This window comes from Narcine bancroftii, chromosome 4 (genome assembly GCF_036971445.1).
Source record: "Narcine bancroftii isolate sNarBan1 chromosome 4, sNarBan1.hap1, whole genome shotgun sequence".
NCBI classification, from domain to species: Eukaryota; Metazoa; Chordata; class Chondrichthyes; order Torpediniformes; family Narcinidae; genus Narcine; species Narcine bancroftii.
Window position 1 is genome coordinate 293,931,005 of NC_091472.1, and position 23,998 is coordinate 293,955,002.

At 37.3% G+C, this 23,998-nt stretch overlaps 1 protein-coding gene across 5 annotated transcripts in view; it reads left to right on the top strand.

Moving 5' to 3' along the window:
* LOC138762115 (activin receptor type-1-like) overlaps positions 1-23,998 on the top strand; it is a 111,137-nt gene that overhangs the window by 49,442 nt on the left and 37,697 nt on the right. For 3 of the 5 annotated variants that reach the window (XM_069935478.1, XM_069935480.1, XM_069935479.1), the window contains 3 exons: positions 13,872-13,945; positions 18,986-19,021; positions 19,967-20,230. In XM_069935478.1, coding sequence (XP_069791579.1) covers positions 13,872-13,945; positions 18,986-19,021; positions 19,967-20,230 — 374 coding nt within the window. The remainder of the gene's footprint in view (positions 1-13,871; positions 13,946-18,985; positions 19,022-19,966; positions 20,231-23,998) is intronic. The other 2 variants (XM_069935481.1, XM_069935482.1) reach the window with 1 other exon arrangement.

The window sequence follows — 23,998 nt, forward strand, 5'->3', positions numbered from 1 at the left end:
TCTCCCTGCTGGATCTATTATTTCCTCTTCTATTTTAAATGGCACATTTTTGCTAATTAATATAGCCACTCCTCTTGCTTTTGAATTATACGATGCTGCTGTTACATGTCCTACCCAATCTCTCTTTAATTTCTTGTGCTCCAATTCAGTTAAGTGTGTTTCTTGGACAAATGCTATATCTATTTTTTCCTTTTTCAGTAAATTTAGTAGTTTCTTCCTTTTAATTTGGTTATGTATTCCATTAATATTTAGAGTCATATAGTTCAGCGTAGCCATTTTATATTTTGTTTATCTTCTCTTTCCATTTTTCCATCATTACCTTTCCTCCTTTTCCATTTCTGTTTTCTTATTTTCAACTCTTTACCAGACAACATTCCTACAACATCCAACATTTTCCTTATTCTCCTATTTCTATCTTCTTTATCCCCAATCTCCCCTTCCCCTCCTGAGTTGCCCTTTATCCCTTGTCGGACAACCACATCTCCCCTCTCCATTTGGATTTGCGAATCCACTCGCAAGCGTCAACTGATTTTGCAGTGGCCGCTCTTTTCCCCCACCCAGCCCCCCCCAGAAAAGATTTCGCTTTTTATATGTCACAAAGGTCACTCTTTTAATTCCCTCCTTATTCTCTCTATTCCATTACCTTCTCTTATTAATTCTTGTCTATACTCTCTATGTTTTCCTCTAATTACAGATACTTTCACATATGCCCATTGTCTCTATTCACTCTTATACCTCTTTACCCGCATACATATCAATCGTGGTCATTTTTACCCTCCTTACCCGTCTTCATCCCTCAGTCTATTTTTGTCTTTACCCACATACATATCAATCGTGATAATTTTTGCTCTCATTACCCGTCTTCATCCCTCAGTCTATTTTTGTAATTGTTCTGCAAATTTTCGTGCTTCTTCTGGATCCGAGAATAGTCTGTTTTGTTGTCCTGGAATAAATATTTTCAATACCGCAGGATGCTTCAGTGTAAATTTATATCCTTTCTTCCATAAAATCGCTTTTGCTGTATTGAACTCTTTTCTCTTCTTTAGGAGTTCAAAGCTTATATCTGGATAAATGAAGATTTTTTGCCCTTTATACTCCAGTGGTTTGTTGCCCTCTCTTACTTTTTCCATTGTCTTCTCCAGTACCTTTTCTCTTGTAGTATATCTTAGGAATTTTACTACAATAGATCTTGGTTTTTGTTGTGGTTGTGGTTTAGGGGCCAATGCTCTATGTGCCCTTTCTATTTCCATTTCTTGCTGTAGTTCTGGACATCCTAGGGCCTTAGGGATCCATTCTTTTATAAACTCCCTCATATTCTTGCCTTCTTCATCTTCCTTAAGGCCCACTATCTTTATGTTATTTCTTCTGTTATAATTTTCCATTATATCTATTTTTTGGGCTAGTAATTCTTGTGTCTCTTTAGTTTTTTTATTAGATTCCTCCAATTTCTTTTTTAAGTCTTCTACCTCCATTTCTGCTGCTATTGCCCGTTCTTCCATCTTGTCCATTTTTTTCCCCATTTCTGTTAAGGTCATATCCATTTTATTTATTTTCTCTTCTGTGTTGTTTATTCTTCTTCTTAAATCATTGAATTCCTGTGTTTGCCATTCTTTAAATGACTCCATGTATCCTCTAACAAGAGCAAGTATATCCTTTACCTTGCCTTTCCCTTTATCTATTTCACTGTACTCTTCCTCTTCTTCTTCCTCTGGGTTGACCATCTGTTGTTTCTTTGCTGCCCTTTCCTCCTCTTCTTTCTTGTTTCCATTGTCTTCTGTGGTCTCTTCTTGCTGCAGGTGTTCTGCAGCTGTCGTTGCCGGCTGTGGAGATCGACTCCCCAGCTGGTCCCCCCTCCCGTCGGTGTGTTTTTTTGCATGCGCATCGCGCATGCGCGAGGAGTCGCGCATGCGCGGTTGCGCACTTTTACTCGGCTCTGTGAGCCATTGTTGTAGTTCTTTTTCTACCGACCTGAGGTAGTGGGGCCCTCTCTCCACAGCGGGCCTCTTCGGACAGGTAAGGCCTTCACCTTTTTCCTCCGTTGTCTTCTCTTCCTCTCTTCTTTCCGTTGATTTTGATTTTTCTCCTTTTGTCTCCATCTTCTTTCCACCTTTATACTCACTTTTCTTTAACTTGTATTTCTGTGCCTTTGTATTTTCTCTTGTTTTTCCCGACTTTTCTGGAGAGGGCTGGAGTTCACCGTCCGGCCACTACTCCATCACGTGACTCCTCCCTGGCTGCCATTATTTAAGTGAAATTATTTCAGTTCAAAATTTGATCCACTTCTGCCGAATTACCCAGTCTTGAAATGGAGAGCAAACAGCAGAAATTATAGATACAGAGAAATTTGGGTGAACAGGAAGTCTGCAGATGCTGGGGAACTAGTACAATGCACAAACCTGCTGGAGGAACTCAGCAGGTTACTCAGCATCCATGGAAAGCAGAAGGCAGGCAAGTTTTTGGGGCTTGATTCTTGTTAAACATTCACCAGTGCAGGCTTTTGTTTTTGCCTCTTTCATTTGTTCTCTTTCCTCTGAACATGCACACCCACAAAATGACATTTAGGCTTTTACAACTATGAACAGGAGGACCGAATTGGTGGTCAGATTTTTGAGCCTGCATTCAGGCTTAATTTTGTTCCAGAGGACTGAATCTTTTGAACTTTTGAGTTAGAAGGTTGTGGATACCCTTTTGTTGATTATATTTAACTCTTTTTCCCTTGCAACCGCTGCAATCGTGTCTGCCTGTCCCGCATCGGACTGGTCAGCCACAAACGAGCCTGCAGCTGACGTGGACTTTTTACCCCCTCCATAAATCTTCGTCCGCGAAGCCAAGCCAAAGATTTAACTCTGAGATTGAATACAGTAGCATGGAGGATATGGGGAATTTGACAAGAAATTGAAACATCCATATCAGTCATTATGTGGAATACCATAACAATGAACACCATGTTTCTTGCTGCTTTGCTTTCTCGTATTTTGTTAGGAACAATACTAGTTTCATTTTAATTTCAGCATGAGTACTTTAAGGTGAAACATGATTGTCCTAAGCTGTTAGCTTGCTCTGGAGTTTGAAGATTAGATGTGTGCAGTCGGGGTGGGGGGTGGAATACTGAAGAATTGTGGTTTCGTATTATTTGATTGTAGCCTTTTTTCAGGAGGAAGGGAAAAATGTGTTCACAGCATAATGTGGTTAGATAGAACTGTTGCTAAAAGAGTGAATAGGCCTACTGTACTTGTCTGTACAATTTGTTTTTGAATGTGCATTTAAATTTTTATAGCTTGATAGTATACAAACTATGCAGTCTTCATTTCAAAATGGTTTTCATGGCCAGGTAATCCTCCTCCAACAGTGCTAGGTTCTAATGTTCAGGAATATCTGGCCCTTTCAGTTCTGTTGCTGATAAACAATACCATTTCCTGACCAATTTTGCGGTTGAAAGTGGAGTTTGCGTGATTTGAAAAATAACTGGTTTTTGTCTTTTTTAAAAAAAAAAATCTTTAATCTGTATTTTCAGATTGGATTATGTACAAGTCAATGGAACAGTGATGTGTCCAAAAAATCTGCGCAGAATGATTTAATAAATGGAAATTTTAGGAAGCTCTTTAGATCATAGTTCTAAACTTCCAGACAACATTGTTCGTGACACAAATTATAGAATAATTTGTGAACGTGAGGTCAGTAGTTTGTAGTGTATTTTTGGACAGGTGAAATGAGCTTGGCCCTCTAACCTCATTTTGTACCAATCACATATACCAAATGATCTTTTCCAATATTTTTTGTTTAAAAAGTGAAGCATTCAAATTCTTCTTAGAACCTCCAGCCCCTCAGTTCAATGAAAATGAATGCAAGTCTCCACTCAACCATGGGGCCCATTGCAACAGAGCCTGAATTTTTTGCATTTCAGAAAGTTGGATAGTAATTGTTGAGTAGTAGGTTTGAATCTTGCACCTGCTAGACAATGAAATAATAATATTAGATTTAATTGTACTTTTTGTGTCCTCATCCTGAAATATATTTTTCCTGAGTAAAGTGAATTAGTGTGATCTCCTGACTTCAATATGTTTATACTTATTTTGAAGAATTTTATTTAAGTAGTATCTTTTGATGTAGGAAAATGCCCCAAAAATTGATACAAATTATGTAAGAATGGCTTACAACTTGATGGAAATGACTGAATCTATTGAGGTTTTTTTATTAAAGATGAGAATATTAAAATTAAAATATTAAAATTAAAATGTTATAATCAGTGGGCCAGAAATCATTAGCGAAATAGGGTGAGCATGGAAGTGGGATGTAGCAGAGTCCTGAGTGAGTTATCAGGGGTACAAGATGAGAGGGGGTCTTTAAGGTAACGAAGGGTGACTAAAGGCTTCTGTATGGGATCATTTGAGGTAGGGGCGGGGTTTGATGCTATAGAGAGATGTAATTAATGTAGGTGGTTGGAGTCTGCTTTAGTTTTGGAATCTTGTTGAGAAGATGGCTGGATGAAGTACAGGAATGGTATTGTTTATTGACAACAGAAGCTGAAGGGCCAGATGTTCTGTGATTCCCTACCCCCTGTGTTCACCAGTCGACTGTCCTGGTTTTTTTCCAATTTTGTTGGGTATAGTCCTCACTCATGGTTTGATGATTCTGACCCTTTACTCCTGGGAGGGCCTTAACACTGAGTAAGGCTTTGTCCTCATGATTGCCAGCTGTCATCTAAAGTGAATGTTTTGAACTAATTAAAAAAAAAAAAATTTCAGCAAGACCAGAACTCTTATTTATTTTTTTGGGCGGCAGGGTTAGCGCAATGATCTGGGTTCGAATCCAGCACTGTCAATAAGGAAATTAATTTCTCCTCATTGTCTGTGTGGATTTCCTCCCACTCATTTAAAAAAAAAGTCCAAGGGTTGTAGGTTGATTGGTTGTAAATCAGAATTAAATTAAACGTAGGGCTGGTGCACATAGATATTTGCACATATTTAAACTTTCAATAAGATGAGGTTTTCTTTCCTCGTATTTCAGTGGGCATTTTGTATTTTTATCAGGTTCAGAGGGCACTTTTCCTGATTAGAGCTGTGAAACCGAAGGGAGCACATTCTGCTGACCTTTCTTAACACTGAGGCATCACCAGTATAGATGCCCTGTGGATGTAGTTTGCTGTGGTTGAGGCAAATCCCAGATAAATTGATGTTTTTTTTAAAAAAAGTTAAGGCCCGCCTCAATATCTTTGGACTACTATTATTTAACCTTGCTTAACCAGAAATTTCTGCATATCAGTGTGAGATGTCACACATAAAATTAGATGATTTTTTGGCATGTATAAGAGCACAGAAGAGCTCCTGTTAACCAATGCCTTGAACACAATCTATTCTTTTGTAACTGACCCTTTTTGCTAATGAAGATCTTGAATTATACTGGTGTTGGAAGTACTACAATAGTTGTTTAATTCAATGGGATTTGAAATGAGTTTCTCTTTTCAAGTCCTGTGGTTTTTTTAAATTTTTAAAAAATTTTCACACTATGAACCATATTAATCAAAATACACACAAACATTTCCCTCTTGAATATACACAGTGTCATTTTCTCCCCTTTTCCCTCCCTCCTTCCCAACCCCCTCCAAACCCATTAAACGTTCAACATATACAATACAATAAACCCATTAAACAATGTCATCACACAATGAAACTAAATAAGAAAATTGTGTCATCTACTTTTACACACTGGGTCAGTTCATTTTGTTTTCTTCTCATTCTATCATTTTAGGGGGTGGAGGTCCGTGGTAGGCCCTCTCTGTTGTGTTCAATGTATGGTTCCCAAATTTGTTCAAATAATGTGACTTTATTTTTTAAATTATATGTTATTTTTTTACAATGGAATACATTTATTCATTTCCATGTACCATTGCTGTACTCTCAGGCTCTCTTCTGATTTCCAAGTTGACATTATACATTTTTTTGCTGCAGCTAAGGCTATCATAAATCTTTTTTGCGCTTCACCCAGTTTAAGGCCTAATTCTTTACTTCTTATATTTCTTAGAAGAAAGATCTCTGGATTTTTTGGTATGTTGCTTTTTGTGATTTTATTTAATATCTGATTTAGATCTTCCCAAAATTTTTCTACTTTCTCACATGCCCAAATTGTTCCCATTTCCTCCTTGCAGCGAAAACATCTATCTGATAATGTTGGATCCCACTTATTTAACTTTTGGGGCACGATATACAGCCTGTGTAACCAATTATATTGTATCATATGTAACCTCATATTTATTATTTCTCATAGTTCAGGAGCATAACTTTTCCCATGTTTCATTTTCTTTCTCTTGCAGTTTGATGTACATGTTTGTTATAAATCTTTTAATTATCATTGTGTCTGTAATCACATATTCAAAGCTGCTTCCTTCTGGTAATCTCAGTTTCCTTCCCAATTTGTCCTTTAAGTAGGTTTTCAGTTGGTGGTATGCAAACATTGTACCATGAGTTCTTCCATATTTGTACTTCATCTGTTCAAATGATAATAAATTATTTCCCAAAAAACAATTTTCTATTCTTTTAATTCCTTTTCTTTCCCATTCTCTAAAGGAGAATTAATCTAATTAATCCAAATTAATCTATTGTGAAAGGGATTAGTTGATTTTGCGTCAATAATAATTTTGATAGTTGGTAATTTGTTTTTTTACTTTCTATGTGAATCTTCTTCCAAATGTTGAGTAAATGGTGCAGTACTGGTGAGCTTCTATATTGCACCAGTTTTTCATCCCACTTATAAAGTACATGTTCTGGTACCTTCTCCCCTATTTTATCTAGCTCTGTCTTGGTCCAATCTGATTTTTCCCTTGTTTGTACCATTCTGTTAATTTATCTAGCGCTATCCTCTGTTTTCTCCCCCTTTCCATAAGAATTTCCTTATTATTCTCTTTAGTTCATTGAAGAATTTCTCTGTTAAGGGAATTGGTAACGATTGAAATAGGTATTGTATCCTTGGGAAGATATTCATTTTAATGCAATTTACCCTTCCTATCAGTGTTAGTGGTAAATCTTTCCAATGATCTAAGTCATCTAGTAATTTCTTCATTAGTGGCTGATAATTTAATTTGTATAGATGGCCTAGCTTATTATCTAGTCTAATACCTACGTATCTGATTGCTTGTGTTTGCCATTTAAATGGTGATTCTTTTCTAAACTCTGTGTAATCCGCATTATTCATTGGCATCGCTTCACTTTTATTTGCGTTGATCTTGTTCCCCGATATTTCTCCATATTCCTTCAATTTCTTATGTAATTCTTTTATTGATAATTCTGGTTTTGTTAAGTATACTATGATGTCATCTGCAAATAAACTGCTTTTATATTCCTTCTCCTTTATTTTTATCCATTTATTTTATTTTCATTTCTTATCAATTCTGCCAAATGGTTCTATTGCTAAAGCGAACAGTGAGGGAGATAGTGGACATCCCTGCCTAGTTGACCTGCTTAATTTAAATTGGTTTGATATATATCCATTTACTGTCACCTTCGCCATTGGTCCCTTGTATAATGCTTTAATCCAATTAATATATTTCTCTGGTAGGTTGAACCTCTGTAATACTTTGAATAAATAATTCTGCGTCTAAAGCAACAGCCACTGTTGGTGCCTTATTTCCCTGTACTGCATGGATTAAGTTAATGAACTTACAGACATTGTCCGTTGTTCGTCTTTTCTTAATAAATCCAGTTTGATCTAGTTTTACTATTTTTGGTACACAGTCGGGCAATGTGTTTGCTAATAGTTTTGCTATTATATTATAATCTGAATTAAGTAGAGATATTGGTCTATACGATGCTGGTGTTGGTGGATCTTTCCCCGTCTGTAATTATTGCTGTTTTACATGAATCTGGCAAGTTTTATGTTTCTTCTATCTGGTTCATTACTTCCAGGAGAGGAGGAATTAATAACTCTTTAAATGTTTTATAGAATTCTATTGGGAGTCCATCCTTTCCAGGCGTTTTATTGTTCGGTAGCTTTTTTAATATATCCTGTATTTCCTCTATTTCAAATGGTTTTATCAATTTTTATCAATCCATATATTCCACTTTCTTGTTGAGATGCTTGCCTCAGTTTGTTGGTTTTTTTTTCCATGGCTTCTTGATGTTGGTCCTCTTCTTCTGGGCTAGTTATCTGTTGGGCCTCCTGCTTCTGTTTTTCTTTCTCATCCCTACCTTTCCCATTGCCTTCCTTTTCTTCCAGCTTGGAGCCCTGCTCTCGGTCTCTCAGCTGTTCGTGCTGTGTAGGTTCACTCCACAGCTGGTCCCCCCTCCCGTCGGTGTTCTCCTTTTCCTTGTGTGCATTGTGCACATCTGTTTGGCTCACTGAGCCATTTTTGCAGACCCGCGGTCGGGAGATCGCGACCCTGCGGGGTCTCCACTAACCTCGGGGAGTGGGCTCCTCTGTCCACGGCGAGTCCCTGCTTCTTCGTGCAGATTAGGCCTTCTCCTTTCTCTTCCGGCAACTTTCCTTTTTTTCCCGTTTTTGGTTTTTCTTTCTTAGGTGCCATTTACTTTCTTTTCTCCAAACCTTTATCTTTTATTTGTTGCGTTTTGTGTATCTGGGGCTTTGCTTTTCCTTCACTTTTTTTCTTCTTTTCTGGAGAGGGCCAGTATTCTCCTACCGGCCACTACTCCATCACGTGACTCCTCCCTCAAGTCCTGGGGTTGAAGTCCCTATTTGTGATAAGAAACTAATGTATCTCTTTCAGTTGAGGTCCAAATCTAAACTCTATTTCTTTTAATAGATATACAGCACAGTAATGGGCCATTTTGGCCGATGAGCCCGTATTGCCCAATTACACCTAATTAATCTATAACGTTTCAAATGGTGGGAGGAAACTGGAGCCCCCAGAGAAAACCCACACAGAGACGGGGAGAACGTACAAACTCCTTAGACTGTGTGGGATTCAAACCCCTGTAACAGCGTTGCGCTAACTGCTATGCTAGCTGTGCCTCCTATTTGAGTTGAGACCATTTATCAATACTAGATCTACATCATTCCCGGTTAGCAATTTGATTTATTCTTGTTGACTTAGCTTTTGGAACAAATGGAAATAAGTGAAGTGACTGGATGCAGCTTGTGCTATTGAAGGGCTTGCTTGACTGCTTTTTGAAGAATAATTTGAAGTCGTGCAGCAAAAGGAATGAGCAGCTTCATGCTAATTTTTGAAAAAGCTTTGACTTAATTTCCATCTTCTGTTTGATGTGGCATATTGCTTAATATTTAAGGTGGAAAGAGGATTTTTAAGTATGTAGCTTTGCTGACAACATTTCTTCCTGAATGTTGAACTGCCTTCAAGAGAAGCGCTCTGAGTGGTAGAAAATTATTTCACTGGTTACACTCTATTCTGTAAAAAGCTAGGTTAAGTCTGAATGGGACATGGAGCATCTTCCATGGAGCAGTTTGATGAGAGGTGCAAGTTGTGATTGGCTGAGAATTTGCATTGAAATTCAATTTGCTTTTCTGCACTCGACATCCATATATTCCATTCCTTGTCCACATGGTCTTTGAATTCAAGCAGACATCAGGAGGTTACAATATAGATGTCAAATCACCCGGGATAACTGACACTTAAGTATTATGTAATGCTAATCTACCTCTTGTGTTGTCAGTCAAGTGTCTACAAAACGTATACTAGTCCAGCAAACTCTGTTCTTTGCTTTGGCCGCCTGTTCCAGACATTGTCTATCCATAGTTCTTCACCATTTTTTTCATGCAAATGTACAAAAATACAGTTTAATTTTGCATTTGAAAATTACCATAGGTCTTAACTTTGTCTTGTCAGTCATGCACGATAACACCACGGTCAACCTGGTCCTTTCGTGGCCTATACTTCTGGTTTGCAGTTTTAACATCTTTCCATTTTATTGCCTATCATGTCAAAATTCATGGGGATTTCATCCAGTTTTCTGATATTTGCCAATGCAAACTGGTGTTTCTGGTTATATATTATAAACTGGTGGAAACTTTCAACTTTATGATCAAGATCTTTTGGTAGTTTCAGTGCAATTTTTGTTTTTGGCATAATACCAGATTTTTCCTGTTCATGAAACTGTTGCACCAATATACTGTAGCCTCAGAATCATCATTAAGGTCTGGGTGTGACTTGGCCCACTGTCGTGCAAATGTTCTTATTTAATTTCAGGTGATTGTAGCAATCTTGCCTCTATTAACGTTCCCATTCTGCAATGTGATTTTCCAACTCTGGCCAACCAGTAATTCCTTTTCTCAAAAACATTGCCTTTTTGGTATTTTTCTTAAAGTCTCTTTTTTTTTCCTCCAATCTCTTACCAACTTCTCATATACATCAATTTTTTTTTGCAGAAGCACAGTTGTTGGGTTTTTTTTGGCCATTTCTATCACTTTAAACTCAAAGCTCGCTTCATATTTTTGGCACGTGTTGCATTGTGTCGATAGACCCTCCATGATAGTAATCACCTCCAGCAGATCAACCTGCATGATCTTAGTCTTAGATATTGCGATGTTTTGAGGTCAACTTGTATGCCGGTCAATGGGGCACCTCAGGCAGCCAGAAAATGGGGATCAACTTAAATGCCAGATATGCCATAAAATCCTTAAAATGAGGCTGAAAAAGGGCGGAGGGGTTGTATGCTAAAATATACGGTATGGGTTATGTACTTTCAAAATTTTTTTTCCATATTCATGTCTCAAATGGCTTTACTCACCATGTAAAATGGCAAACCTCCAGCACCTAATTTATAGCCAGGGTATTTTAAAACTGCTTCCAGATTACAAGAGTTGTTTTCATAATAGGAGTTGTTGCATTGTTTCTTTTAATACTTCAATGTTTTTGGAAGTGGTTACTTCTTATTAACTGGTAAAACTATCCTATTTACAGAATAGACAATAGCTAAAATTATAAACCCAAGTTTCTTCCCACACAAACTGATAATCCGTTAGTAGCTTCTGTTATGAAAAGATGCCTTTATTAAATTTTTTTTAATGGGTTGAATTGAAACCAGTTCTGGTTTTGTGCCTGCAGACCCTATTTTCCTTGTCCAATGTAAGCTGAAAATCAAGATTGAAACAGCTGATTTCTGCAGTTGGATGTCTATCGTGCATTGAGACCTTAACGATGATGGCCTTGAATGAACCACTGAGTTTTTGCATTTGGAATGCCAGAATGGTGTTTGACAGGAAACAACTGAGGCAGAACCTGCTTTCTGTTGAAACTTGTCAAGCCTTTGTAACAGATTTTAAACAATAGTGCATTTTAAAACAAATTTAGCCTTTAAAATAAGATGCTAAAATTGTTGTAAAATATAAAAAATATTTTATTTATTTTAATGGTTTAAACTTTAAAGTAAAATAACTTGCCTTTTCCACATAATTTTTGATTGGTATGTATAATGTGTTTATGAAAATGCATATAGTAGATGTTGTACACTTAACTATTCATGTGCTCCCAAATGACTCATGTCTCCAAAGATTATGATAAGCATTCTTGCTTGGTCTACCAGTCTACCTTATTGACCAGCACTGAAATGCTCTACAGTTGATAGGGTAAGGGAAGGCCATTCAAATGAATGGATCACTATTCTGGCTGGCATAGCTTTTAGTACTAAGACACCATTGTTGAACTGCCACATGTTGTATGTACCAGGATATTTTAATCAGCATGCCCACATTTACTGTGTAGATCTGAGAATTATTTACCTATGACTGAATGATTTTGTTCCCAGTGGAATCTTGATCTTGTCACTGTTTTGGCATGCAACATACCAATGTTTCTTTTAATAGCTTTATTTTATATTTGCACAAGTAAGTAATCCCAAGTCTCTTCTAGAATAAAAAAAGGACATTCTACAAATGGCTGTACTGCACCAATGTCTTATTATTTCATTAAAAAACCGACTCGAAGCAGTCTGTTTATTTCTGTTCTCCTATTGCATGTCCCTAATGTTGTAATTGTGTAGATGGCCATTGTAAGGGTTAAAATGAATTGCAAGTAGTCTGTGAGTAGCGATTGTTTACATATTCTTTTGAGTGCCACTCAGCGACATCTTTAAGCCAAGGATTTGTGGCTTATTTAGAGATAACACATATTAGTTTTTTTTCCTGTTTTAGGAAATGGCAAGAAATTTAGAATGTTCTGAGAACTTTTATTGCTGTTTAAGCATCATTTAATTATTGTCTAACAAAGTTTAATGGCTTGTAACAATGTTCAGCAACTGATAATAATGTTTATTAAACCATGGAAAGCTCAACTCAACTTTAGTACAGATTTGTTTGAATAAGTCATAGACAACAATATTTGAATTCCTGTAAGCAATTATAAAGGGAAATAGTTGCTACAGCCATTATGTTTAATTAACAATTGCTGACTATGCTTTTGTGAAAGAAGTTCAACATCTGTTATTGCCTCATGCACATTGCTGTGGACCTCCATTTGCAGGTTCTACTGCATTTATAGCAAAGTAGATCGTGACAAAAGCAAAGCTTTGCAAATACTTGAAATTTTTACCTGCTGCAACTGAACAGGTACTTGTAAAGAAAAGTTATAATAATAAACTAATTAAATTAAAAGGGTCAATGAATGCATAAGATAGATAATAGTAACTGTGCAAAAAGAAGTGATGTACAATTTTGCAGACAGGGCTCTGTGCTCACAGAGCAGTTCATGAATAGTGAAGCAAAAGGGAGTTCAAGAGATTGATAGGTATGGGGGGGGAGGGAAGAACTTGAACTTAAAGGTGCTGGTTTTCAGGCTTTTGTACCTTCTTCCCAAAGGTACCAGTGAGAAGTTTTGACTTGGGTGATTAGGGTCCTTTATGATGGTTCTAATTCCTGAGTCTAAAGCTGTGGTTCATCTTTGAGGAGTTGGTGCAGTACAGGAATAGAAATATGCTTCTTTGCGGGCGGGGAAATTAAAAATTAAAAAAAAAATTGCAAACCTAAAAGCTGCATTTGGTTACAGCCTCTCCAGGTTCACCCTTCCCCATCTTCAACCCCAGACAGTAGTAACAAAAGTCTAATTTGCTTTGAGAATTGAGATTCTGAGTTGGCCACAGTTTCTAAAGACTGAGTCACGTGTAGCCCAGGCAAGCACAATTGCCTTGACTTTTGACATCATGTTTCACTTGAACAACTCAATTTTCAGGATTTGTATCTGCAACAGAAAATCTAGTTGTAGAGAGTGAGAACTTGAGATTCCCACTGGATGCATTTATATAGAGCTAACCGACACAGGCAATAAAGGTTGCCTCTTGTATTAGTTTGTGGAGCTCATCAGTGACTGAGTCTCAAGTGATGTGTAATTTGAATGGAATGTACCACTGAGCTGACTGTCTCTGCTTCCACAGTTTGGCCTTGGGAACACTGCCACTTTTCCTTTTTAATAAAGGCAAGTAGGGTGATTGTACCCAGCAATGAAATGGATCTTTCTTCATCTTGCTTTGTTTTTTCCAAAGTGGTTACTTGAGGATATGTTTAAATACGTTCTAGTCTTGGCTCCATTTTTAGGCCTTTTGTGGTTGATGTTGTAAAATCTGTTTCTCTTTCAACACTTCCTCAGTCAAGTGACAACCATCTGAATGCTGACTGTTTTCAAGCCTTTGGCCAGCTTTCAGCTGTCTAAACACAGTGTTGGATGGAGCCACATAACCAATTTGAGGAAAAAATCACATTGTGAAATATGCAACTTAAAGGTTAAGTAGAATTGTGGTTTCACAAATACCCTGGAGCTAGGGAGTGTTTGGACTGCACAAATATGATGCCTATATCTATATTTGTGGATTGTGATTGATTTCTTCTTCCTTGGGCTTTTTTGAGTGGGGGGGGGGGAATCATCGCTATATAAAAGTGCTAAAATTATTTATCCTTGTAATTTGTTTTTTTTTTAGTTTTACGATGTTAACTGACAGAATGATTTTTACTGTGTTGATGACACTGGCCTTTCCAAGTGCTCACTGTGAAGGTAAGGCATAATAATTAACTGCAGTTATTAAAAGTGTATTAAGGACATGGTGAAAAAACTCACACTTAACCGTGTATTTGATCCCTCTAAATCACAGCATGTGGCTTCTAGGAGATTGGATAAACCAAGCATCATTTGGATCACTTTGTGAAGCACTTGAATTCAGTGCACAGCAATCACCCGAGCTTCCCGTTGTCTGCCATTTAAATTCTCAATTCCACTCCCACTCTGAGCTTTTTGTCTGTGGCATTCTGTGTTGCTGTAACAAGTGTGCAAGTGTGAGAAATCTGAGTATGTTGTAGCCTTCCATTCTTTATCGAATTCAAAAGCTGCAAGTCATTGGCTTTTCCTGTCAATATCAGGACTAACTATGTGTTGTAAGTAATTGATTGGTGATATTAACTTGCGCTCTCTATTAGTATACAGCCATGCACTTTTAACTTTTACATTTTATTTATATTCTCACAAACTACCTTCCATTTCATATCTTTTATTACTTTTTCTCTCTAACTGTGTTGTTGATTCTCTCACCGCTCTGCGCCTTCATCAGTTTTGATTCGAAACTCTTTATCAGGCATCCCTCGAAACATCAACAATTCTTTCCTCCTAAAAAAAAAAACAATTCTTTCCTCCTCTTGTGTTGTTTGACCCCTGAGTTTCTCAGGCAGATTGTTTGTCTTCAGATTCCAGCATTTCCAGTTACCTGTGTGTCTAGTCTCTACCACATGTCCATATGATGGCCTTGGCCTCACCTGATCAGAGGGTGTCCTGTCTCACTTTCTCTGAAACAGCAATCTAAGTTTTTTTTACTCATTCCTAATTTTTACAAAATGAAATGCTAGTTATTTCTCTTTCCATAGATATGACTGATGTGGTGACTGTTTCCAGCATTTTATTTTTATTTCTGACTAATAGCAACTATATTTGAACTTGCGCATAAGCAGATGTTGAGGATGACTTAAAAAGCTATTCAAACATAGATTTTTGATGGAAAACCAAGAGGAAAGAATGGAGTTCACTTTTTGCTAATAATTGTGGTGGACTGTATATATATATATATATATATATATATAAATAAAAAAGAATGCATGCAAATGGGCAAAATTGGATCAGCACATTTCTTGGTTGTTTATAAGGCTGGAGGATTTAAAGGGAGAGGCGTGACCATGAGGAATTGACAAAATGCTAGGCAATCTTGGAAACACGCTGCTCCTTGATGAGGAATTGACATGGATTAGCAAGTTCAGCAATGACAAGTGAATGATACTGGAGATAAATTGTGACAAGGCTTGGTTTACAGAGTAAATCAAAGTCTTGGTTTGGATTGCAGCGAACAATTACTTCTGAAGGGAAATAGAAGAGTTTGATTTTTGCAGGATAAAAGGTATTACCTGCATTTTTTTCCTTGATGTATACTTGGTTATAGAGTTCTATAGCATGGAAACAGGCCTTTAAGACTGACTTGTCCTTGCTAACCAAGCTAGATACATTTATTTGCATTTGGCTTGGATCTCTCTGAATCTTTCCTATCCAGATACCTGTCAAAAAGTATTTTATTTTATTTTAAAAATATTTTTATTGAGTTTATTGAGAACATATACATGATAGGTTCCAAAAGAACTGAATACAATATATAAATATTGATTATTGTATTATGCATTAATGATAGTGCATGAAATCTCAATCAAACCCAGAAATATTTATTGTCCTGAAAAGAAAAAAATAACTGACAAGAAAACCAATTACTCTAAACCTTCCTCTTAAACAAGATTGAATTAATAATATTAGCAGCCTTGGAATCGAGCAGCAACCTCCAGAGGTTCAGCAAAGCATACCACTCTTCCGCATCCATGTACCTTAATTATTCAAATTGTAGTAATAAAGCATAAATGGACCCCATGTCTTATCAAACGTGATCTTAATTTTCTTGACATTATGTCTAATTTTCTCTAAACTCAAAAAGCACATTTTAGTCTGTGACCATTGCAAGTGGGTCAGTGGAAACTAATCTTTCCATTTTAACAGGATTTTTCTTCTGGCCAGCAATGTAGAAAATGCTATGACTTGTCTTTGTTTATATTCTCATCCTTGGAGAAACCAAATATCGCTATTAACAGACAGATATCCTGAAAATATCCAAAAAGGTTTTAAAAACATCTGTCCAAATTTCCTAATTTGGCACATGCTCAATCCCTGTGTTTCAAAGAGGCTTCAAAAAATCTTGCATTTAGCACAGAATGGATAGATATCAGGATAAATTCAAGACAGTTTAATTTTAGAAAAGTGTACTCTATGCACCCCTTAAATTGAATCGGACTGTGTCTGGACATAGAGAAGAATTGTTGATAAGGCCTAAGATTATGGATCAATCTTCATCTGAGAAGGATAAATTAACGTCGTTCTCCCATTCACTTTTGATTTTAATTAAGGCAACTGTCTTTATATTTCAATATTTTATAATATAAAGAAGATAATTTATGTGCAAAATGTAGTTCAAAAAGTTCATCTGTAAAATTCAGATCAGGAAGACATTGAAATTCTGGAGGTCTAATAAAATGCCTAATTTGGAAATACCAAAAAAAAAGCCTATTTGGCCAATTAAATTCCATTATCAATTGTTGTAAAGATGCAAAACTTTGAATAAAAGAAAAATCTTTTAAAGGTTTTAATCTCTAGCCAATTCCATTCTTCATAACCTGCATCTAAAATGGAGGGCTGAAAGACAGAATTGGACTAGTGAACAAAAATCCCAAGATAAAAAAAAATATTTTGAATGTCACAATTGCCCCTACTCTCCTACCACTTCCTTTGGGAACTGGTTCCATTATATCCATCTCCTCTGTGAAGACTGTGCCTCTTTTAAATCTTTCCTCTCTCACCTTCATTCTGTTCTCTCTAGTTTTGTGTTCTACACTGGGGGGGGGGGGGAGGGGGAAAAAAGGTGATGCCTCCCATTATTTTGTAACTTTACAGTTCCCAACCCCCCCCCCCCCAACCTTAACCTTCAATAATCCAAGGAGAAGTCCCAACCGGTCCTTGTAACCTGGGCATTGCCCCCCAGGTGAGGTGCTGTGCCCCATATGGTCACTGTAAGGCCTGCTCCCCCCTCCCTCCTGTATTACTAGCATGTGTCAGTAGTGTGTAGTGACACTTGACGCAATAAAAGCAGTGCTCTCCTCACCTACATTGGAGAGGTGAATGGTGTTAACGTTCATTGGCAGGTAGGTCCCAGCATTCAACAGCAGCTACCACCTCCACTGAGTGAGTTTATGAGTGTTCCACTGTGCCTCCCTCCCCGCCCTTAACACTATAATGACCCTCTCTAACACTTGTTCTGGCGCTGACCCTGAGCTATCTAGTTCCAGTAACATTCTTGAGAATCTTTTCTGCATTGTTTCCAGCTTAAGGATATCTTTCCGATAGCTAGGCATCCAAAACTGCACACAACATACTCCAAGTGCAATCTCAGCAACAACTTATTCAGTGGTAACGTGATGCCCCTGCTCCTGTACTCAATTCACTAACTGATAAAGACAAATATTCCAAACACCTTCACAGCCACTCTGCTTTGCTACTTCTGTGGAACTATGCTCCTGTATCCTCAAGGCTCTTGATTCTGCGGCAGCCCACAGGGCCGTGCCATTCATTCAAAGTCCTGCCTGGTTTAACCAACCATAGTGCAATTATAAGAGTTAAATTTGCATCTGCCATTCCTTGGCCCACTTTCCCAGTCCATCTGGATCTTCTAGTAATTTTAGATGACCTTCACTGGCACTACATCAATTTTAGTGTCATCTGCAAACTTATTAACTACAATGCCACTCGGGTCATTAAGCAAGATGGCAAACAAAAGTGGACCCAGTACTGATTGCTGTGGGACACCACTTGTCATAGATCATAAATCTGAGTAGAAATCCCTAGTTTCCTACCATCAAGGCAATTTAGTATCCAATTAGCCAGCTTGCCCTGGATCCCATGCGATCTGACCTTCTGAACCAGCGAATCTGGGACACCATGTGGAACTTTGTTAAATGCCTTGCTGAATGTAACCTGGACAATTTATACACTCCTACCCTTGGTCTTCAGATTTCAGATTTATAGAGTACATATGTGACATCACATACAACCCAGAGATTTTTTTTCTTTGAGCAATGCTGAATTATTACTTGTTAGTAGTGCAAAACAAAACTGTACACAATGTATGCATGTAAACAAAGAAATATAAGCAAACTGATTGCAATGCAGAGAGGGCAACAAATAAAGTGCATAAGTAAGAGACCTTAGATGAGTCCCTGCTTGAGTCTGTTGTTGAGGAGTCTGATGGAGGAGGGGGAGCAGCTGTTCCTGAACCTGGTGGTGCGAGTCTTGTGGCACCGAGACCTCTTTCCTGATGGTAGCAGCAAGATAAGAGCATGTGCTTCATGGTGTGGATCCTTGATGATTGCTGCTCTTTAATGGCAGCTTTCCCTGTAGATGTCCTTGATGGTGGGAGGGATTTGCCTGTGATTTCCTGGACTGTGTCCACTACTTGTTGCAGAGCTTTACACTCAGGTGTATTGGTGTCTCCATTGCAGACTGTGATGCAGATCGGTCAGCACACTTTCCACCACACATCTGTAGGAATTTACCAGGGTTTCTGATGTCATAAAACAAACCTCTACAAACTCCTGAGGAAGTAGAGGTGCTGACGTGTTTTCTTCTTGGTTAGCTCATTTAAAAAAAACCTCAAATTCGTGAGACACTGTTTCCCATGTACAATGGTTTGTTTGGAATGTTGCATCATTTTTGGGTTAAAACTTTAGAAAAGAAAGACTTGAATTTGTATTTATGCAGTTAAAAATGTTCTAATGCACTTTATACCAAGGAATTACTTTGAGGTGTTATCAATATTGTTAAGTATGAAATGCAAATTTAATAAGTGAATAATTTGTAGTGGTAAAATGGTAAAGCTCTGATAATGAGGCATGCTTGGGATTTTGCTGGATTGGTAGACCTTCTGGACAATTACTTTTTACTAATGTTTTAATTCACTTTTTTTAGATTTTATTCAATATTACAAATTTACCAATGAACCAGGTGAGTAGAAAGGAACTAGGATCTAAGAGGGTGGGAAGGGAATGTAAGAACTGGGGTTGTAATACATAGCTTGACTTGTAGGTGACATTTGCCAATCAAGATTTATGAATAGATCGGTGGATTTGCAGTATAGATTAAGGGATAAATTTTGTCCCAGGGAATCATGGACAATTATCTTGTCCTTCAAAGACCATACAGGAATCCTGTGCATGTACCTGACAGCAATTAGATGTTAATTTAAAGTATGAATGAAAAGCAAGTATTTTTGTATAGTTTTATTCCCTAATGCCTCCTTGCAAACTTTGTCAATTTTTTTTTCTCAAATATCTGGCTGTGAAGCTTGAATTTCCTGTTTTCCATTTTATATTAATGGGCTAAATCACTTGCAGATAAATGGAGGAAATATCAAACTATTGCAATGAAATGGGCAGTTGAACTTCAGCAAAGGTGTTGTATTGAGCTAGACTGGATGAAATTTTATTTCAGCTATCTAACATAAAATGCTTGAGTTTACACCAGTTCTTCATTTTTAATCAAAGTTGCAGTTTAGGGTAAAAAAAAATTAGAAAATTAAAATTCACTCAGAAAATTGAATCAGTTTTTTTAACATTCTGTAAAAAGTCCAATAATTATCTTGATGAAAAGTAGTTAAAGATGTGTAATGGTGGGGATTAATATGGCAGATGGACATTATTTTCACATAAAGATTAAAAGAAACAAACAAATAATTTACACTCAGGTGTATTGGCATTGAAAATTGTCCTCGTGGTTCATTGAGATTCTTTTGCATCAGGTGCATGTCAAATGGGAAAAGTTTAGTTTCCATCCATCTTGTGTTTTATGCTCTTGGTTTATAAGTTATTGTATCCCTAAATTCTCTGTGGGTTTATATGATCACAGCTTGAAGTCTCCTGGTAGCTCACTTTGTTGAATTTTGTTTCATAGATAAGGAAGAAAAGCGCAAGACCAGTCACTATAAATGTGTGTGTGAAGGGATGTTTTGTGGAGGAGAGGACCAGTGTATTGGACAGCAGTGCTTTGCTTCACTGAGCATAAATGATGGGCATCCTGTTTACCAAAAAGGATGTTTTGAAGTATATGAACAGAGCAAGCTGACATGCAAAACTCCACCATCAGCAGATCAGACTGTTGTGTGTTGCCAGGGCTATTTGTGTAATATGAATATCACAGCTCAACTGCCTCCAAAAGGTAATACTTAATGTAATCTTTCTGTTTACCAGAATACTGATTTCATATTGTAGTTGCATTTACTTGTGCCAACATATAATGAGATCATAAGACATAAGAGCAGGTATAGGCTATTCAGCCCGTCATGTCGCCCTGCCATTTAATCATGAGCTGATCCATTTTTCTACTCACCCCCACTACCTGACCATCTCCCCATTACTTCGGATGCCATGGCTAATCAAGAACCTATTAATTCCTGCCTTAAATATACCCAAGGATTTGGCCTCCACAACTGCCTGCAGCAATAAATTCCACAGATTTACCACTCTCTGGTGAAAGAAAACTGACCTCCTTCAATCCTGAAATTGTGTCCTCATCCTAGTCTCTCCTATCATTGGAAACAACCTTTCTACAGCTACTCTGTCCATGCCTTTCAACATTCAAGATGTGTCAATGAGATGCCCCCTCACTCTAAATTCCAGTGAGTACAGACCAAAAGCTGTCAAATGCTCCTTCCTCATTGATAACCCTTTCCTTCCCAGAATCATCCTTGTTAACATCCTCCAAACCTTCTCCAATGTCAGCATATCCTTCCTTAAATGAGGAGCCCAAAACTGCTCACAATACTAAGTCAGGTTTCACCAGTGACTTATAAACCCTCAACATCATATCCCTGTTTTTACATTATATTCCTCTTGAAATGAATGCTAGCATTGTATTTGCCTTTATCTCTGACTCAACATGCAAGTTTTACCTTCAAGCTATGGGGACTCTCAGGTCCCTTTGCATCTGGGTATTTTCAATTTTCTCCCCATTTAGGAAAGTCTGCCTGTTTATTTCTTCTTGCAAAATGCATGACCATATACTTTCCATCATTGTATTTCATTTGCCACTTCTCTGCCCAGTCTCCTAATCTGCCCAAGTCGTCTTGCAGCCTCCTTGTTTTTCAGCACTATTTGCTCCTCCAATTACCTTTGTATCATCTGCAAACTTAGCCACAAAGCCATTCATTCCATCATTGATCCTTAATGTACAACATGAAAAGAAACATCCCCAACACTGACCCCTTTGGAACACCCCTAGCAACTGGCAACCAACCCGAATATTATCACTGTATTCTGACTCTGGTTCCTGTTAATTAGCCAGTGTTCTACCCATGTTGATATGTTTCCTGTTGTACCATGGGCTGTTACCTTCTTAAGTAGCCTCAGTTATGGTACCATGTCAAAGACCTTCTGAACATCCATTCCTTTATCCAGCCTGCTTGATGTTTCTTAAAAAAATTCCAATAGGGTTCTCAAGCAAGATTTTTCACTTAAGGAAACCATGGCCTATCTTGTCATCTGCCTCCAAGTACTCCATAATTTCATCCTTGGAAATCATCTCCAACATCTTCCCAACCACTGACATTAGGCTAACTGGTCTATTATTTCTGCTGCCCCCATTATCCTCCTTTATGGTCCTTTTTAAGTAAGTTGATTGGGATAATTCTGCTCTATTGATTTAATCTTCCTCTTTAGTTGGCAAGTTAAAATTCTATTGAATAATACCAATATTGAATAATACCTGAAAAAAAATAATAGTTATTTGTATCCTCATGCTCAGCAGACAAGATTGCATGTTTAAAAAAAAAATTTTTAAAATGAGCAAGATTTTCTACACTTTATCCCTGTTATTGGTTTGTCTTGTTAATGCAGGTAACCGTTCCCCTTCTGTTTCATCAATTTCCTTAGATAAGCTATATTTATTGCCTACTTTGGGTCACTAGTGGACAAAAACAACTAATTATCTGTGTGTCATTCATGTCCGTTCTGTACATCCTATTCTGGTCCCTTGCAATCATGTCAGTTTTATAGAATAATATTCAAATATCTAAATAAGGAAGCTATGATCCAATTCATGTGAATATATTTCCAATTTAAATGCTTGTGGCTTATAAATAATGTTTGCTTTGTCATCTCAACACTTAGTTTTATCAAAATATTTGTATCAGACATTCTTTACAAATATCTACTGTATATTCTCGTGTAATAATTGAATTTTGGGTAAAATTGAGGGGATCGACTATTACACGCATACTATTTTTGACCACGATAAGTACATCAGGAGCTTAAATGGGCGGGCGGCTCTGGCCAAAAAAAAGGAGTCAACTTTTACACGTTATCGACTATTACACACATGTATAGATTTAGATATGGTATACTTTTACTGTTACCTCTTTTGACTTTAACTATTTAGAAGTCTTGAGGGAAATTTTGAATGATTATTTTCATTGAAGCAAAACTGGAGAGTGACCGGAACGTTTAGAAGATGAAACCCTTGAAAAGGTGTTCATAGGAGAATAAGGATTGTGAAATGTTGAGGAGGCAAGTCCCAATGGACTAAATGAAGATGGACAAACATAAAAAGAATTTAATAGGGCATAACCTCCAGTTGGCAGTGAATTGGATGAACTGGTGTTTATAGTGGACAAGAGTCTGGTGATGAAAAATGATAATTTTTGACAGATGAACTGAAAACTTCAGCTTGGGGTAAAATACACAAATTACTCTCTTCTGATTTTAGGTTGGTGGCAAAAGTGAGGGATTAATTGATGGGAAGGGTCAGGTGTTTACACTTTAGGGAGGGGAGTAGCGACGGCTGGCTTTCATGTTCACAATGCTTAATTGGAAAATTAGATCTTTCCAGAGCTGGATGCAAAACCAACAATCTCTCAAGACCAGCTAAAAAGCAAGTTGGGTGATTGAGTAGAAGTGGGTGTCACATGAAAATGGAAACCAAGCCTAATCCGATATTAATGTTTGCAATTTTTGTTAGTTTATACTTTGCAATACTTGCATGTGTTCATGTGTAGTAATTATATCTCTCATTATATCAACATGTGGTTTAATATCTGCACAATACAGGATTCTTTAATATTTAGCAATGCCTGTAAGTATTTTAATCTTAAGGAAGGTGAATAGATCATGCTCTCTGGAGAGGAGGTGCCATAAACAAAGTTTTCAGACTGTGTAAAATGGATTCAGGGAGTCTAAGCTCACCTTTGGTATAATTGTTTCTGCTAATTGTGGTATTGGGAAGGGTTAATATTCTTTGGCATTAGTTTTACAACATTGGATTGGGTATCTCAGTCAACTCCGCTAGTTTCTGGTATTGGATGATTGGGTCTGCAGAAAAGTTATAAATTTTGGCTACATCAGGGCTCCCTAGATGTCTTGCTATCTTCGCACCACTCTATGCAAGTTGTATAATTTCTACTTCTATAAAGTTTAAGGACAATTGATGTGTAGTAGGACCCATCTTTCATAATGGTACCATTTCAAGTACTGTGTTGTGAGCTGTTTGGTATTGATCTGCATTTTGACCTAATGGGGCATTTGGTTCAACTTGCCAAATGTATTGAAAATATCAAGCTTATCCACTGAAGTGAAATACTACTCCTCTGCGACTTGGCTCTTATGTGAAGATCTGCTTCTTCCTTTGAAGTTCTATTAGCAGTTACGTTGTCTATTTTTAAAAACAACCTGGTTAGCAAGGCTATAAATTAATTGTTTATATTGTGTTATTGTAGAGATTTTAATATTTGTAAGCTAACTTGGTCTTGGAATATGAAAACCTTTGGTTGTGGATGTGCAGTTGTGGACGTGCAGCTTTTATTGCATTTATTAAGAAGGGCAAATTTGTCAAACTTTGTCATCATTATGATGAGTATTTTATCCAGCCTCCTGATTGCTCTCAGACTCCAGGCTTCTGGATCCATTCAGTTTATTGACGATGCAAATTCCCAGA